The 19,435-nt window shown below is 42.8% G+C and overlaps 1 protein-coding gene across 1 annotated transcript in view; it reads right to left on the bottom strand.

The window, feature by feature from the left end:
* Positions 1-2,616: 2,616 nt before the first annotated feature.
* The window catches only part of LOC132404510 (uncharacterized), a 29,433-nt gene continuing 12,614 nt past the window's right edge, over positions 2,617-19,435 (bottom strand). The window contains exons 6-9 of the mRNA XM_059988662.1: positions 18,137-18,246; positions 13,232-13,345; positions 7,662-7,805; positions 2,617-2,751 (exon numbers count right to left, since the gene is read on the bottom strand). Of these exons, the coding sequence (XP_059844645.1) occupies positions 2,617-2,751; positions 7,662-7,805; positions 13,232-13,345; positions 18,137-18,246 (503 nt within the window). The remainder of the gene's footprint in view (positions 2,752-7,661; positions 7,806-13,231; positions 13,346-18,136; positions 18,247-19,435) is intronic.

Here is a 19,435-nt window from a genome sequence, read left to right as displayed (position 1 = left end):
ATAGCCTTTAAGCTCACTTTACAGGAGAAGCATAGGTTCAGCGGCTCATGGAATGAAGTGGTGATAGAAATTCACCATGCCCAAAAATTTCTGTATTCTTTTAGTAGTGCAGGGCAGTGGGAAATCCATTGCAGTGGCTTCTTTTGAAGGGAGGGGTTTCGCATCTTCTGCGGAGGTAGGATGGCCAGTGGTTGACAACTTAAACCTACAATTAGTAGGGTTAATGATCAACGCATGTTGGCTCAAGTGCTTGCAAAGTGTGCAGAGAGTTACGTGTTCAGATTTGGATGCACTAGTGACAAGTATGAAATGAAGGTAAGCAAAAAGAAGATCTAAGTCTTTTAATGCAGAATCTATCAGCCATTGGAAGGTCTGTGCTCCATTTTTTCAATCCACAGAAACTGAAAGAGACCAATCAGGGCTACCACAGCTGTTTTGGGGATGTCCTCCAAGCACACAGATACCGGATGGTAGCCCTTAACTGGATCAACTTTGGAAAAAATTAACTTTCCAGCTAAATGTGCCAAAAAGCCTTAGATGTGTGAGACCAAGTAATGATTGGGGGTGGTGGGCTCGCTAAGGCATCGGTAATTGCCCTATACTTAGGGACCATATGGTGGGGGTGAAGCCCAGGGGCTATTTGACTGGCCTAAAATACCAAGTCTTTCAATGTTAGCAGACTCAGTCTTCATGGTTGCCAGCTTTTATGGGTCCAGTCTATACCTATGGGCATGGACTGGTGGGCCAGTTGTGGAAATGTGGTGCTCGCCCCCATATTTTTTGACTATAGTGAAGAATGTGGGCTTGGTGAAGTTTGGGAACTGGCCCAGCAGTCGAGTAAATTCACATGTGGTGGTGCACGTGCTTGTAGGGAACTTACTGGGGGAGCAGGGTAGCAACCCGAAGCCCTTGACATCTACAAGCCAGTTCTTCTTAAGATCAGCTTGGCACACAGGAAATCTGCACCGAGCAGAGGTCCAACGCCTTGGCTAAGTGTGTAACATCGTCCGCTGAAGCAGAGCATCACCCATTGTGTCCCATACGTCTGGATCCTACTGCCACTGGTGGCCTCCCGCAATGTTTTGTCACTCGTTGACTTCCCATTAATAGGTCATACAGACAGCACACTCACTTGAGCACCTGTGTCACACTGAAAAGGTATCTGTAATTAACAGTAAACAACCCAGGCAGCTGGAATCCACAGTGTTCCTAGACCTCTGATATCCTGATGCATTGGCACTGTCGAAACTGCAAGGCAGTCAGCACTTCCTAGCATTCCTACCAAAGTGAGCCTGGTAAAAACACATCCTCGGCGTCATCTGTTTCGTAGCTACCGGCGTCCTTATGTTGGGGACCTTGCTGACCAGGCCTATTGAGGTAGAGAAAGGAGAAGGAATTATGCACCTCTGCCTTTCTAAGTTTATACTGTCAGCCATTTTAGCAAGCTTCCTATATTCCATCACGGGGGCATTAGTGAGGGCTAAGCAAACTTGATCAGGCATTTGCTGCATGAAAAGTTATTTAAAATAACACAAGGATGGTGATTTCCTAGGAGTGACAGCATGTGGTCCATTAGATGGCTTAGCATTTCCGAGGCCAGGTGAGGAGAGAAACTGTTCAGCCTTCTCAGACTCTAATAGTTCAAAAGTCTGTGAAAGGTGAGTTTTCAGCAATTGGTATTTATTGTGTTCAGGTGGGTGTTCTACTAAACCCACCACTCTCGTAGCTGTCGAGTTGCTGAGCGACATTCCCACATAGAAATATTTGATGTTGTTGTTGGCAATTCCTCACAGTGTGAATTGGGCCTCAGCTTGTACAAACCAAGCGATGGCATTTTGATCTCAAAGCTCCAGTAGTTTCAAAGCGACTACTTTGGTTGACATATTCAATAACTCTAGAGGATCAGGGTCACCGATATAGGTTTTCACAAATAAAAACCGGTGGAGGCATTTATGTTTAAGAAAAAGTAAAAATTCATTTATTGAACTCCAAAAAACTGAACACACAGTGCAGTAAAAGTACTTATGTATAATTATGTATAATTATGTCATTCCATCAGACTAGCCTCCTGAAGTGAACCCCAACTCAATGTTGGTGACTGTGAATTATGTATGTTTCTACCAATTGCATTACCCTACATTACTACCCCAGTCCTGTGCTGCACTGTAAACACTTTAAACCACTTTACGTTATACTGATTGTGTTGTAAATACATGCTGGCATTTATGTATTTGTGCACATTTTACTCCAGATCCATACTTCAACTTCTAACTTCATTAGATTTCCTATATACCATCATTGCCCACATCATTCACAGCACATAATGATGATATAAAATTGATTATTTTTATATAATTCTTTTTCTCTTTACAATGGTTGAATGCTTTTGTTCCTTGTGGTATGTTGTGCCGTGACCAACACACCACAGCTAATAAATGTATATTCTACTTTGCCATTCACCTAGAAAACTAGTTAACACTGAACAGATCAGGAGAGAAATTGGGATCTTTCTGATCTATGTGGGTACAGTTCCCAGCAATAGATTTGGACATTTCAGATATACATATTTCATTTTAAGACACTGTTCTTGCTTTCTGCTTTTACATGCTTCCCATTTCATGGTCGATTGACAGCCTGGTCATCAGCAAACACTGGAATTTTCTTGAACTCATTTTGTGGCTTGAAAAACATCTGGGCTAGTACTTGATCAGCACTTGCATGGAAGTAGTCATCCATATCTAGCGTTTCCAGCTGTAGAAGAAATGAAAATTCACTGTTAGAATAACAAGAATTTGGGTGGCACGGTAGCATAGTGGTTAGCACAACGCCCTACAGTACCAGCGACCTGGGTTCAATTCCCACCGCTGTCCGTATGGAGTTTGTATGTTCTCCCTGTGACCAGGATGGATTTTCTCCGGGTGCTCCGGTTTCCTCCCACGTTCCAAAGACATGCCGGTAGATAGGTTAAGTGGTCATTGCAAATTGTCTCATCATTAGCCTAGGTTTAAATTGGGGGTTACTGGGAAACCTGGCTTAAAGGTCAGGAAGGGCCTATTCCATAAAATAAATAATAAATTTGAACTCCACAGACTTTGATAGGAGAGTTTGATGCTCTGGGCCTGTATTGGCTGGAGTTTAAAAGGATGAGGGGGGATCTAATTGAAACCAATTGAATATTGAAATGCCTAGATATAGTGGACATGGAGAAGATGTCCACAGTGGTGGAGTCTAGGACCAGAGGACACAGCCTCAGAATAGATGTCCCTTTAAAACAGAGGTGAGGAGGAATTTCTTCAGTTGGAGATTGGTGAATCTGTAGAATCTTGATTAGCTGATTATCATCGCTCTCAACCCCATTCTCCTGCCTTCTCTTAACTTCTGACACCCTGACTAATCAAGCATCTATCAACCTCCACTTTAAATATAGTCAATGACTTGGTCTAGTGTTAGTGAGGCCAGAACTAGGAAGATTATACAGGTTAACATGTGGCTAAGGTGTTGGTGTAGAGGGGAAGGAATAAGATTTTTGGATCACTGGGCTCTCTTTCAGGGAAGGTGGGAACTGTACAGAAGGGATGGTTTGCACCTGAACTGGAGGGGGACTAATATCCTAGTGGGAAGGTTTGTTAATGCTACATGCTGAAATTTAAGTAAGAGTTTCAGGGAGGATGGGAACCAAAGTGTCAGAACAGTTATTGGAGAGATTGGGGAGGCAGATGCTGCTAAGACCTCAGACAAAGTTAGGAATCAAAAGGTTGAGCATGAGTGCAACTAATGTCCTGAGCTGCCCATATTTCAATGCAAGAAGTATTGTACGAAAGGCAGATGATAGTGCTGAAGACAAGGTAGCTGGTTTACAAACAGAGGCAATGTGTAGCAAGGAGAGGCTGTTGATAGGGCAAAACTGCTGTTAACACAATGAGTTGTAACATAAAAGGCAGACAAAAGCAAACAGGGTGAATACAGGACTGAAGGTGTTGTATCTGAATGTGTGCAGTATACAGAATAAGGTAGATGAACTTGCAGCACAGTTACAGATTGGCAGGTGTGACGTTGCAGGCATCACTGAATCATGGCTGAAAGAAGGTTATAGCGGGGAGCTTAATGTCCAAGGATGCACACTGTATTGAAAAACATGAAAGTAAAGGGGGTGGCATGGCTCTGATGGTAAAAAATGAAATCAAATCATTAGAAAGAGATTACAGAGGGTCAGAAGGTGTTGAATCATTGTAGATACAGCTAAGAACTGCAAGGGTAAAAAAAATACCCTGATGGGAGTTGTAAACAGACCCCCAAACAGTAGTAAAGAAGTGGTCTACAAATTACAATGGGAGATAGAAAACGCATGCCAAGAGGGCGATTTTACAATAGTCATGGAGGATTTCAATATGCAGGTTGATTGGGAAAATCAGGTTGGTGCTGGATACCAGGAGGGGGAATTTGTGGAATGTCTATGAGATGGCTTTTTAGAGCAGCTCGTGGTTGAGCCCACGAGGGGATCAGCTGTGCTGGATTGGGTGATGTGCAATGAACCAGAATTGATCAGAGAGCCTAAGGTAAAAGAACACTTAGGGGCTAAGTGATCATAATATAATCAAATTCACCCTGGAGTTTGAGAAGGACAAGTGAAAGTCAGATATATTAGTATTATAGTGGATTAAAGGGAATTACAGAGGCATGAGTGACAAAATTGCTAGCATTGATTGAAAAAGGACACTGTCAGGGATGACGGCAGAGCAGCAATGGCTGGAATTTCTGGAAGCAATTCAGAAGCCAGAGGATATGGACATCCCAAAGTGGAAGTAATTTTCTAAAGGAAAGATGACACAACCATGGCTAATGAGAAGTCAAAGGCAACAGAAAACCCAAAGAGAGGGCATATAATAGAGCAAAAATTAGGGGGAAGTTAGAGGATTGGGAAGCTGTTAAAAAACAACAGAAGGCAATGAAAAAAAAGTGTAAAAGAGAGGTGAGAGTGGATATTGGACCACTGGAAAATGGTGCTGGAGAGGTAGTAATGGGGAACAAGAAAATGGTGAACTGAATAAGTATTTTGCATCAGTCTTCACTGTCGAGGACTCTAGCCGTATGGTGGAACGTTCAGGTGTTAGAGGGCATGACGTGTGTGAAGTTACCATAACTAGAGAGAAGATGCCTGGGAAACTGAAAGGCCTGAAAGTAAATAAGTCACCTTGACCAGATGGTGTACACCCCAGGGTTCCGAAAGAGGTGGTGATGAGATCATGGAGGCATTAGTAACGATCTTTTAAGAATCACTAGGTTTTGGAATGGTTACAAAACACTGGAAAATTGCAAAGTGACTCCACTCTTCAAGAAGTGAGAGAGGCAGAAGAAAGGAAATTCCCTCCTGGCACTTAATAACCATATAACCATATAACAATCACAGCACGGAAACAGGCCATCTTGGCCCTCCTAGTCCGTGCTGAACTCTTAATCTCACCTAGTCCCACCTACCCGCACTCAGCCCATAACCCTCCACTCCTTTCCTGTCCATATACCTATCCAATTTTACCTTAAATGACACAACTGAACTGACCTCTACTACTTCTACAGGAAGCTCATTCCACACAGCTATCACTCTCTGAGTAAAGAAATACCCCCTCGTGTTTCCCTTAAACTTCTGCCCCCTAACTCTCAAATCATGTCCTCTCGTTTGAATCTCCCCTACTCTCAATGGAAACAGCCTACTCACGTCAACTCTATCTATCCCTCTCAAAATTTTAAATACCTCGATCAAATCCCCCCTCAACCTTCTACGCTCCAATGAATAGAGACCTAACTTGTTCAACCTTTCTCTGTTACTTAAGTGCTGAAACCCAGGTAACATCCTAGTAAATTGTCTCTGCACTCTTTCTAATTCATTGATATCTTTCCTATAATTCGGTGACCAGAACTGCACACAATATTCTAAATTTGGTCTTACCAATGCCTTGTACAATTTTAACATTACATTCCAACTTCTGTACTCAATGCTTTGATTTATAAAGGCCAGCGTTACTTATCCTTGTAAACTGAACAAGTGCTACACCTGTCCCTGTACCTCCTTCCTCACTACCATTCAGGGCCCTAAACAGTCCTTCCAGGTGAGGTGACACTTCAACTGTATGTTTACTGGGGTCATATACTGTGTCTGGTGCTCACAGTGTGGCCTCCCATATATTGATGAGACCCAACGTAGAATGGGGTACCTATATTCTGTCCACCATGAGAGAATAAGATCTTCCAGTTGCCACCCATTTTAATTTCACTTCCCATTCTCATTTTGAATCCATCTATCCATGTCCTCTTCCACTATCGTTATGGGGCCACACTTAGGAACAACGCCTTATATTCCATCTGGGTAGCCTCCAACCTGATGGCATGAACTTTGATTTCTCGAACTTCATATAATGCCCCTCCCAGTTCCTCCTCACTATTTCCCATCCCCTTTTCCCTCTCTCACCTTGACTCATTGCCCACTCGTCATCTCCCTCTGGTGCTCCTCCCAGTTTTCTTTCTTCAATGGCTTTCTGTCTCTTTCACCAATCAACTTCCCAGCTCTTTACTTCATCCCTCCCACTCCAGGTTTCACTTACCACCTTTTGTTTCTCTCTCCCCTCTACACCCCCCACTTTTCGAATCTATTCCTCTTCAGTCCTGCTGAAGGGTCTCGGCCCGAAAGGTTGACAGTTCTCTTTTCTATAAATGCTTCCTGGCCTGCTGAGTTCCTGCAACATTTTGTGTGTGTTGAAAGAATATTACAGGCCAGTTAGTCTGACCTCAGTGGTTGGGAAGATGTTTAAGTCTAATATTAAGGATGGGGTCTCAGGGTGCTTGGAGGCCCATGATAAATTAAGCTGTAGTCAGCATGGTTTCCTCAAGGGAAAATATTGCTTGACAAATCTGTTGGAATTCTTTGACAAAATAACAAGCAGGATAGACAAAAGGAGCCCGATGACACCTATCAATATAGTAGAAACAGATTCTTCTGCTCCATCATCAGATTTCTGAATAGACAATTTTGTTTTCTTTTTGCACTACTTATTTTATATACATATGTTGTTTGTACATTATGTACTGTATCGTGTGACATGGGTGATCACGGTCTTTCCAAGACCTTGATTGTTCTTGGCAAATTTTTCTGCAGAAGTGGTTTGCCTTTGCCTTTTCCTGGGCAGTGTCTTTACAAGACAGGTGACACCAGACATTATCAACACTCTTCAGAGACTGTCTACCTGGTGTCAGTGGCCGCATTACCAGGACGTGGGATATGCACCACCTGCTCCCATGGCTTTGTGTGACCCTGATCCGGGGGCTAAGCAGGTGCTACACCTTACCCAGGGGTGACCTGCAGATTAGCAGAGGGAAGGAGTACCTTACTCCTCCTTTGGTAGAAATGTATCTTCACTCTGCCACCTGAATCTCTCTCTCTCGATATATATAATTTTAACTCTGAATATTTTATGTATTGCACTTTACTGCTGTCGCAAAACAACAAATTTCATGACATATCAGTGATAATAAACCTGATTCAGATTCCGATTCAGTTCTCAAACTGCAGATCATAGGAAAGCAAGAAAACCTGCAGAATCTGACCGTGAGACTTTTCTGAGACCCCGAACCTTGAGTGAATCTTCATCCAAATAAAAATGTGCTCTCACCTGGTCTCCTGTGCTAAACGCAAGGATTAATAAGAGATCTTCAACGCATGTGCTTTTAACGTAGTGCTGTGTTCCAATAGGGAAGAAGAAAACATCACCTCTATCTATTTGGAAATCTGTGGTTGAGGAACCAATTACTCCCACCTGTATGGATAAAACAAAAGATCTGTTCTCAGCGTCCATTTCCCTGGCAAAGGTATCAAGAGCGAGAAAGCGATCAGAATTCAAAGTGTTCAGTGGGGGTTTACTATGGTAGGATTTACATTCCAATCCACAAGGCATAAGACCATAAGAGGTAAGTGCAGAGTCCATCATGGCTGATTTATTTTCTCTCTCAACCTTATTCCCCTGCTTCTCTCTATAACCTTTGATGTGCTTAACTAATCAAGAACCTATCAGTCTCCACTTTAAATATCCCCACCAACTTGAAGCCTACAGCCATTTGTGGTGATGAATTCCACAGATTCACCATCCTCTGACTAAATAAATTCTTCCTCATCTCTGTTCTAAAGGGACTTCCTTCTATTCAGAGGCTGTGCTGTCTGGCCCTGGACTCTCCATGTCCACTTTATCTGGGTTTTTCAATATTTGGTGTCTTTCAATGAGATCCCAATCATTCTTTTAAACTCTAGTGAGTACAGACCCTATTCAAACACTATTCACATGTTAACCCTTTCATTCCCAGAATCATTCTTATGAACCTCCTCTTCACCCTCTCCAATGTCAGCACATCTTTTCTTAAATATGGGATCAAGAACTGTTCACAATACTCCATGTGGTTTGACTAATGCCTTAGAAACATAGAAAACCTACAGCACAATACAGGCCCATCGGCCTACAAAGTTGTGCTGAACATGTCCCTACCTTGGACATTACTAGGCTTGCTCATAGCCCTCTATTTTTCTAAGTTCCATGTACCTATCCAAAACTCTCTTAAAAGACCCTATCATATCTGCCTCTACCACTGTTACCGGCAGCCCATTCCATGCACTCACCACTCTCTGAGTAAAAAACTTACCCCTGACATCTCTTCTGTACCTACTCCCCAGCACCTTAAACCTGTGTCCTCCTGTGGCAACCATTTCAGCCCTGGGAAAAAGCCTCTGACTATCCACACAATCAATACCTCTCATCATTTTATACAGCTCTATTAGGTCACCTCTCATCCTCTGTCGTTCCAAGAAGAAAAGGCTGAGTTCACTCAACCTATTCTCATAAGGCATGCTCCCCAATCCAGGCAACATCCTTGTAAATCTCCTCTGCACACTTTCTATGGCTTCCACATCCTTCTTGTAGTGAGGCAACCAGAACTGAGCACAGTACTCCATGGGGTCTGACCAGGGTCCTACATAGCTGCAACATTACCTCTTGGCTCCTAAATTCAATTCCATGATTGATGAAGGCCAATACAACATGCACCTTCTTAATCACAGAGTCAACCTGCATAACAGCTTTGAGTGTCCTATGGACTCAGACCCCAAGAGCCCTCTGATCCTCCACACTGCCAAGGGTCTTACCATTAATGCTATATTCTGCCATCATATTTGACCTACCAAAATAAACCACTTCACACTTATCTGGGTTGAACTCAATCTGCCACTTCTCAGCTCAGGTTTGCATCCTATCAGTGTATCTCTGTAACCTCTGACAGCCCTCCACACTATCCACAACACCTCAAACCTTTGTGTCATCAGCAAACTTACTAACCCACCCCTCCACTTCCTCATAAAATTCACTTCCTTTATAAAATTCATGAAGAGTAGGGGTCTCAGAACAGATTCCTGAGGCACTCCACTGGTGACCAAGCTCCATGCAGAATATGACCTGTCTACAGCCACTCTTTGCCTTTTGTGGGCAAGCCAGTTCTGGATCCAAAAAAAAAAAAAATCCCCTTGGATCCTATGCCTCCTTACTTTCTCAATAAGCCTTGCATGGCGTACCTTATCAAATGCCTTGCTAAAATCCATATACACTACGTCTACGGCTCTTCCTTCATCAATGTGTTTAGTCACATCCTCAAAAAATTCAATCAGGCTCGTAAGGCATGACCTGCCCTTGACAAAGCCATGCTGACTATTTCTAATCATATTATACCTCTCCAAATATTTATAAATCCTGCCTCTCAGGATCTTCTCCATCAACCTACCAACCACTGAGGTAAGGTTCATTGGTCTATAATTTCTTGGGCAACATTCGCAACCCTCCAATCATCGGGAACCCTCTCCCGTCCCCATTGATGATGCGAAGATCATCGCCAGAGGCTCAGCAATCTCCTCCCTCACCTCTCACAGTAGCCTGGGGTACATCTCATCCGGTCCTGGCAACTTATCCAACTTGATGCTTTCCAAAATCTCTAGCACTTCCTCTTTCTTAATATCTACATGCTCAAGCTATTCAGTCTGCTGCAAGTCACCACTACAATCACCAAGATCCTTTTCCATAGTGAATACTGAAGCAAAGTATTCATTAAGTACCTCTGCCATTTCCTCCGGTTCCATACACACTTTCCCACTATCACACTTTATAGGTCCTATTCTTTCATGTCTTATCCTCTTGCTCTTCACATACTTGTAGAATGCCTTGGGGTTTTCCTTAATCCTGCTCACCATGGCCTTCTCATGGCCCCTTCTGGCTCTCCTAATTTCCTTCTTAAGCTCCTTCCTGTTAGCCTTAAAATCTTCTGGACCTCTAACATTACCTAGCTCTCTGAACCTTTTGTAAGCTTTTCTTTTCGACTTGACTAGATTTATTACAGCCTTTGTACACCACGGTTCCAGTACCCTACCATAACTTCCCTGTCTCATTGGAACATACCTATGCAGAAATCCACACAAATATCCCCTGATCATGTGCCACATTTCTTCAGTACTTTTCCCTGAGAACATCTGTTTCCAATTTAAGCTTCTGATTTCCTGCCTGATACCTCATAATTCCCCTTACTCCAACTCAATGCTTTTCTAACTTGTTTGCTTCTATCTCTCTCTGATGCTATTGTAAAGGAGATAGAATTATGATCACTATGTCCAAAATGCTCTCACACTAACAGATCTGACACCACACCAGGTTCATTTCCCAATACCAGATCAAGTACAGCCACTCCTCTTGTAGGCTTATCTACAAGAGTCAAGAAATCTTCTGGAACACACCTAACAAACTCCACCCCATCTAAACCCCTTGCTCTAGGGAGATGCCAATCAATATTTGGGAAATTAAAATCTCCAATCACGACAACTCGGTTATTATTACACCTTTCCGGGATCTGTTTCTCTATCTGCTCCTTGATGTCCCCGTTACTATTGGGTGGCCTATAAAAAACACCCAATAAAGCTGTTGACCCCTTCCTGTTCCTAACCTCCACCCTCAGAGACTCCGTATTACACACATGCTATTTTATTCTAAACCTCTCAAAATGAGTGCCTTCCTCACCACTGACTCAACCTGCAAGTTGACATTTGACATCCTGCATTTGGACTTCAAAGTCCCTTTGTACCTTAAGTGCAAAGATTTTGGCTTGTTTTTTTTACATTATTTTCTATAAAGTGTAAACACTGGTTGCCTTTATATTAAATAAAGCTGCTTTAGGTTTAAAAAAAAGAACTGCTGATATTCGTTTGTCAAATCCTATACGTAATTTAAATTATATATGAAGGCAGGAATGTCTTGATTTGGTAGTAGAAGTTCAGAAGATCTATCTCCATGACCACCATTTTGCTGAGAACAGGTTTTTTGTTGTTGTGAATAATTTGAATATATTATGTTAATTAACAGGATACATCTAGTATGTAAACACACAGAAAAGTTGCTAAAAGAAAATTTTTTCAGATAATGGCCACTTACGTTACATAATGTTGATGTACTTATAAGTAATTTCTATGCTGTCCATTTACTCTACAGAGAGGAGGTGGAACAGCTCGAGGCCTGGTAAATAACCTATTCCTCAATGTCAGAAAGACAAAGGAGATGATTATCGACTTCAGGAGAACCCGAATCACTCACACTCACTTTACACTTGTGGCTCAGCAGTTGAAACTGTTAGCGGTTTCAGACTTCTGGGAGTGCACGTCTTGCATGACCTGTCATGGTCCTGGAACACGTTCTACACAATCAGGAAGGGTCACCCATGCCTCTACTTTCTGAGAAGGCTGGACTATACTCATGACATTCTACAGATATACAGTAGAGAGCACCCTAACAAACTACATCAGCGCATGGTAGGGAAACTGCACTGCAGTGGACAGGAAGGCTCCACAGTGGGTAGTCAAAACTGCCCAAAGATTCACTGACACCAGCCTACCCACCACTGAGGACATAGACACAGAAAGGTGCTGGAAAGGGTCCTGTAATATCATGAAGGATCCCACCCATCCTGCGCATGGACTGTTTGTCCCACTCCCATCAGGGAGGAGGCTACGTAGCATCCACACCAAGATCACCAGACTCAAAAACAGTTACTTTCCCCAAGCAGTAAGGCTGATCAACATCTCTACCCACTAACCCACCCCTCCACACACCCCCAACCACCACTACTTTATCATTTCCTGTCAGTCACCTTATGTATAGATTGTCCAGCATTACTTTATGGACATACAATCAATCTGCGTATATCAGCTAACTTATGTATTTACGATAATTGTATTTTATTATTATTATTGTGTCCTTTATCTGATTGTGTTTTATTGTGCTGTATCGTATCTGGAGTAACAATTACTTTATTCTCCTTTACACTTGTGCAGGAACTCAGCAGGCCAGGCAGCTTCTATGGAAAAGAATAAATGGGCGACGTTTCAGGCCGAGGCCCTTCATCAGGACTGAGAAGGAAAGAGGGAAAGGGAAAGAGGCTAGCTGGAAGATGATAGGTAAATCCAGGTAGCTGGGAAAGGTCAAGGACTGGAGAAGAAAGAATTTGATATTTCCCTCCCTCTTCCCTCTTCTTCTATTCCCTCCTCTGGCCTCTTACCTCTCCTCCACCTGCTTATTACTTCCTCCTGGGTACCCTCCTGCTTTCTGTTGTCCTCTTGATCAGATTCTTTCTTCAGCCCTTGACCTTAACCACCTACCTGGCTTCTTCTAACTCCTTCTAGCTAGCATCTTTACTCGCCCCTCTCCTTCATATTCTGGCATCGTCCCCCTTCCTTCTCAGTTTTGAAGAAGTGTTTCAGCCAGAAACATTGACTCTTTGCTCTTTTCCACAGATGCTGCCAGATCTGCCGAGTTCCTCCAGCATTTCGTGTGTGTGATGTTGAACAACATTGAATTGAATTTGAATGAAAAGCAAGCAGAGAAACACTTGCAAAATAATGTTCAAGTGAGGAAGGGCCAATTTGACGTGAGTACAAATACTAAACAAGTTATCTGCAAGTGGGATTCTAGCTTGACAGATCATTTCACTTTCACAAATGGATTGTGCAGGCTCCTCATCAAAAATATTTAATGGTCTGACACTGAGTCACTGATGCGAAATGCTTACAAACTGCCTTGTTCACCTCTGCTGTTTAAAATGAAATATCTTGCACATTTATATGTTAAATTAAATTCTGATCTCAACATTGGAAAAAAAGAGAGAATAGTACCTGTCCACAGCCACTTATCACGTATCCCATCTCGTGGGCATTGAAATGGAAGTGAGGCTGCCGGAGTCCATTGCTGTATATCCGTAGTGTTGCTAAGGTGAGCGTGTCTGCATGCTGAAAGAACAGAATCAGAATCGGAATTTGATTTTGTATCACTGGCCTATGTCATGAATTTGTTTTGTGGTAGCAGTACATTGCAACATGTAATAAATAATACAATAAATTACAATAAATAGTAAATATAAAAAATAAATAGTGCAATAAGAGAGAAAAATACTGAGGTAGTGTTCATGGATTCAGTACCCATTCAGAAATCAGATGATAGAGTGTTCCTGAAATGTGTCTTCAAGCTTCTGTACCTCCTCATTGGTGGTAGCAATGAAAAGAGGGCATGTCCTGGGTGATAAATGGTCCTTAATGATAGATGCCACCTTTCTGTGGCATCGCCTTTTGAAGGTGTCCTCAGTGCTGGGGAGGCTGGTGCCCATGATTGAGCTGGCTGAATTTACAACTTTCTGCAACTTTTTCTGAACCTGTGATCGGACCGACAAATGCTTAGCTTTTGTAAGAGTTACTATGAATCAGGCAAGCCTGAGAATCTCCCAAGACTAGTAAATCCATTTTAGTCATAGCTCTTTCAGCTTAGAGCCAGATCATTTAAAGATTAACGATTAGCTTCATTTGTCCCATGTTCTGTATGTTGAAACATCAAAACATACAGTTAAGTGTGTTGTTGCGTCAATGATGAACACAGTCCAAGGAGGTGCTGGGGACTGCTCACAGGTGTGGCCACACAGTTGGCGCTGGCATAGCATACCCACAATTTGCTAACCTGTACATCTTTGGAATGAGCAAACAAACCCACATAGTCATGGTGGGAACATACTGTAAACAGACAGACATCAGCAGGAAATGAACTCTGATCGCTGGTGCTGTAAAGCATTATGCAGCCACTACATTACCATGCCAACCATGTATCCCACTGTGGCCACCCCTGCCACACTGAGCACCGTGTGCTACGGTCCAAGCAAGACCAAGGAAGGAGAATGGACTTTGATGTTCAGAACATGTGGGAGAGCTGAGATGTCAAGAATGCATAAAGTTCTGGTGTGGAGCAGATGGAGCAAGTTCTAAAACCAGGCAACACACACAAAATACTGGAGCAACTCAGCAGGCCAGGCAGCATCTATGGAGAAGAGTACAGTTAACATTTCAGGCTGAGACCCTTAAGGTCTCATGAGTCCTGATGAAGGGTCTCAGCCTGAAATGTTGACTGTTTACTCTTTTCCATTGATGCTGCCTGGCCTGCTGAGTTCCACCAGCATTTTGTGTGTGTTGCTTGGATTTCCAGTATTTGTAGATTTTCACATATTCAGTCTAAAACCAGGCACAGTTGTCCACTGGGAGAGGGTTTGGATATTATGAGATTCATAGATTCAAAGTACATTTACTATCAAATTACGTAAAGAGAATAAAACTCTGAGAGTCGGCCTCCTTCAGGCAGCCACAAAACAAAGAAACACCCTGGAACTTTTCAACAAAACATCAAACACCCAATGTGCAATAAAAGAAGAACAAATTGCGCAAACAGCAGAAAGTGAGTGAACAACACATGGAATATCAAACATCAAACCAGTAGAATTCACTTTGGTGCAGCTGAGTGCTGCCCTGCTGGCCAAAGCAAGCTGCAAGGCCTTTCTTAGCTGAACCGCCCCAGTCGATTGCCCCAATTAAACTACACAAAAACAGCAAAAATATGGTGTAACTAGAATCCAGCAAACACATGCAACATGAACCCCAAAACCCCCCAAAGTAAATCCATAGCCTCACCACAGGATCAATCCTGGTAACATGGATCCCAAGATTCCTGCACCCACCGTCGATAGCAGCTAGCAAGAAGGAATGGAAGACCAGACAAATGCAAGCAGATGGGGCAAGGCATTCACCCAGCCTCTGCTCTCATCCCCATTGACCTTGCTTGACTCCTCAGTCGGAGAAAAGAATGGAGTCAATCATTGGCAGGCGCCCCATCTTCAGTTTCCAAGCCTCCAGGCCACACATTACACTCCCAACTTCACCAAATTCCCGCAGAGACAGCAAAGCACCAGGTTGCTCAATGAATCAAAAAGACACCATCAAAATGTAAATCACATGCTCCAATCACACTCAGCTTAGTTGTAGAAGAACTTTTGAAAGAAGAAGTAAAAAAAGTAGTTTCATGAACTGTCAACAGGACTTCGCAATTGGTCAAGTTTGTTGGTGCCATCTTGACTGTAGAGTAGATAGGAGCAGAATTAGGCCATTCAGCCCATCGACTCTGCCTCACCATTCCTTCCTGACTGACTTATTATCCCTCTCAACCCCATTCTCCGGCCTTCTCCCCATAACCTTTGACACCCTGTCTAATCAGGAACCTATAACCTCCGCTTTAAATATACCTAATGACTTAGCTTCCACAGCAATATATGGCATTGAATTCCACAGATTCATCACCCTCTGCCTGAAGAAATTACTCCTCATCTCTGTTCTAAAGTGATGTCCCTCTATCCTGGGGCTGTGCCCTCTGCTGAACGTCCCAGTATTCATGTGAGTGAGGGAGGGAGGAGCCTCTACAGACCTGTAATTGAGATTGTCCATTTTCAAATGCATAACACTGAGGTACCCAACGCCAAGTGATTGAATTTATCTCAACGTGTTGTCAATGTTACCGTGTATATTTTAATGCTTACCAAAGAAGAGAATATATTATCTAATTCATGTTTTGTCAGGTGCACCACAGACATGATGACTTTCTCTGTTAACTTTCTCCCAGCTGCATCACTCTTTCAATCTTATTGGAACAGTACAAATAATTTCACATTTCCCATATTGCACTGCACCTGATACCTTCATACACTCCCTTAAGCTGTCTATATCCCTTTGCAGGTTTTTCCAACCCTCCTTACATCTTGTTAACCCACCTGCTTTTAAGTTTTCTGCAAATTTGGATCTGGTTAACTCAAATCCTTCATCTGTCATTACTAAAACTTGTAAATATTTGTGGCCCACTGATAGTCACACTGAATACGACTTGTCTCCCTCAAAAATGCTAACAGTTAGTCAGGTAATACCCTATCCAGGCTAATATTTCGTATAGTTCTATGTTTTGAATGAAAAGAAATGCAATGGGAGTCGAACATTTTGCTTAGGGGTTAACCAGCTGTGTTGTATCACAAAAACAGACCATTCAGATCTACTTCAGCCACTCCTCTTCACAGTCCCTCAGCACCCTTCATCTCCCCATGCACTGTCATTTTACACTTACACTCCAAACCTCACACCTACACTAACACAGCCACTGTCCTACTGTGTTTCCATATGCCCTGCTGCTACCAAGAAGAGTTCCTCTTGCCAAGAGACACTTTGTCACTTTATCATTTCCTGTCGAGTCACTTTATGTTCAGATAGTCCTGCACCGAGCATCACTTTATGTACATAAAATCAGTCTGTGTAGATACACTAACTTAGCAGATACAGCCACACCCAACAGTTACTTGCATATTGTGTTTTATAGAATTACTTTTATATTTGTTATCATCTTTGTGACTTTATGCTTATTATGCTTTTTAATGCTTATTTATTTCTTTAGAGATACAGAGTGGAACAGGCCCTTCTGGTCTAATGAGTCACACTGCTCAGCAGCCCAATAATTAACCCAGGACAATTTACATCGCCCAATTAACCCACTAAATGGCAAACACGAGGAAATCTGCAGATGCTAGAAGTTCAAACAACAACACACACAAAATGCTGGTGGAACACAGCAGGCCAGGCAGCATCTATAGGGAGAAGCACTGTCGACGTTTTGGGCCGAGACCCTTCGTCAGGACTAACTGAAAGGAAAGATACTAAGAGAGTTGAAAGTAGTGGGGGGAGGGGGAAATGCGAAATGATAGGAGAAGACCGGAGGGGGTGGGATGAAGCTAAGAGCTGGAAAGGTGATTGCCGAAAGTGATACAGAGCTGGAGAAGGGAAAGGATCATGGGATGGGAGGCCTCGGGAGAAAGAAAGGTGGGGGGAGCACCAGAGGGAGATGGAGAACAGGCAGGGTGATGGGCAGAGAGAGGGAAAGAAAACAAACAATTTCTCCCTATAGATGCTGCCTAACCTGCTGTGAACCCACTAAATGGAATGTCTCTGGACTGTGGGAGGAAACCGGAGCATCCAGAGGAAACCTATGCGGTCACAGGGAGAGTGTACAAACATCTTACAGAGGACACCGGAATTGAACTCCATCTACCGATGGTCTGAACCGTAATAGCGTCGTGCTAATCACTACCGCAGCAACATACATCTTACTCCCTGATCAGATTGGGAATAAACCAGTCAAACAAGAGAAAATCTGAAGATGCTGGAAGTCCAAGAGACACACACAAAATGCTGGAAGAACTTGGCAGGTCAGCAGCATCTTTGGAAAAGAGTGCAGTCAACGTTCTGGGCTGATACCTTCATCAGGACTGGAGAGAAAAAGATGAGGAGTCAGAGTTAGAAGGTGGCATGAGGGGAGGGAGGAACACAAGGTGATAGGTGAAGGTGGGGGGGGGTGAAGTAACAGCTGGAAGGTAGATTGAAGGAAGAGATACAGGGCTTGGAGAAGGGTGAATCTAATAGGAGAGGACAGAAGGCCATGGAAGAAAGAAAAGGGGAGAAGCAAAAACCAGTTTGTTCTCCATTACACTTGTGTACTGAAGAATGACAATAAACTATCTCGAACTGAATTGAATTCAGCTGTGTTGGTGAATGCCAGTATTTTATAATCTGTGATAGTGCTGACCGGATAGTCTGCAAGTGGATCTTACAGACCTTTCATGTGTTCTTATTTATGTTTTTTTCTTTTGCTGTAATAACATGTAATTGAGAAAATACCTGATGAAGGGAGTTGGCAAAGACTTTCTCATTGTCTGTCAGACTCGTTGTGTTTCTTAGGTATCTTGCCCACTGAATGATTCCACCAGGGTAGGTGTAATTCTTCGATCCTGGAATGAGTATAAAATAAAATAAGATAACATTTGAATATACTGTACCAAAATTCCAGAAGAAATCAGCAGATCAGACAGGATAACATTTTTCTGGATTCCACTGAAGTTACTTGGGCATCACTTGGAGATTTAATCTTTAAGACACAGGAGTATAATTAGGCTATTCAGCCCTTCAATACTGCTCTGCCATTCCATTATGGCTGATTTATTATCCCTCTGAACCTCATTCTCCTGCCTTCTCCCTGTAACCTTTGACATCTTTACTAATCAAGAACCTATCAACCTCCGCTTCAAATATACCCAATGACTTGGCTTCCGCAGCTGTCTGTAGCAATGAATTCCACAGATTCACCACATTCTGGAAGAAATTCCTCCTCATCTCTGTTCTAAAGGGACATTATTCTATTTTATGTCTGTACCCACTGGTCCTAGACTCCACTACATACACTCTATTTAGGTCTTTCAATATTCAATGGTTTTCAATGAGATCCCCCCTCTTTCTTCTAAACTCCAGCAAGTACAGGTCCAGAATCATCAAATGCTCTTCATACGTTAACTTTTTAATTCCCAGGATCATTCTCTAGACCATCTCCAATGTAGCTGCACCTCCAGATTGTGTACTTCTCCCCTGCTCTACCCTCTACACTAATGACTGTGTGGCTAAGCACAGCTCAAGCATTATCTATAAATTTACTGATGTCACTGCTGTTGTTTGTAGAATGTCAGATGGCAATGAGGAGGTGTTCAGTGGTGAGACAGATCAGTTGGTTGAGTGGCATTGCAACAACAAATTCACACTTAACATCAGCAAGAACAAAGAATTGATTGTTGATTTCAGGAAGTGGAAATCAGGAAAACACACACCAGTCCTCATCGAGGGGTCAGCAGTGGAAAAAGGTGAGCAGCTTTAAGTTCCTGGGCATCAACAACTCAATCTATCTTGAGCCTAATACACTGATGCAATCATAAAGAAGGCACACCAGTAGCTCTTCTTTACAAGTTTGAGGAGATTTGGAATGCCACCAAAGACTTGCGTAAATTTCTACAGATACACAGTGGAGAGAATTCCGACTGGTTACATCACTGAATGGTGTGGTTCTTCTAATGCGCAGGATTGAAAGAGGCTATGGAGGGTTGATAACTCAGCTCCATCATAAGCACAACCCTCCCCACCGTTGAGGATATC

This window comes from Hypanus sabinus, chromosome 14 (genome assembly GCF_030144855.1).
Source record: "Hypanus sabinus isolate sHypSab1 chromosome 14, sHypSab1.hap1, whole genome shotgun sequence".
In the NCBI taxonomy this organism is placed as follows: Eukaryota; Metazoa; Chordata; class Chondrichthyes; order Myliobatiformes; family Dasyatidae; genus Hypanus; species Hypanus sabinus.
This window is presented reverse-complemented; position numbering and strand designations above follow the sequence as displayed.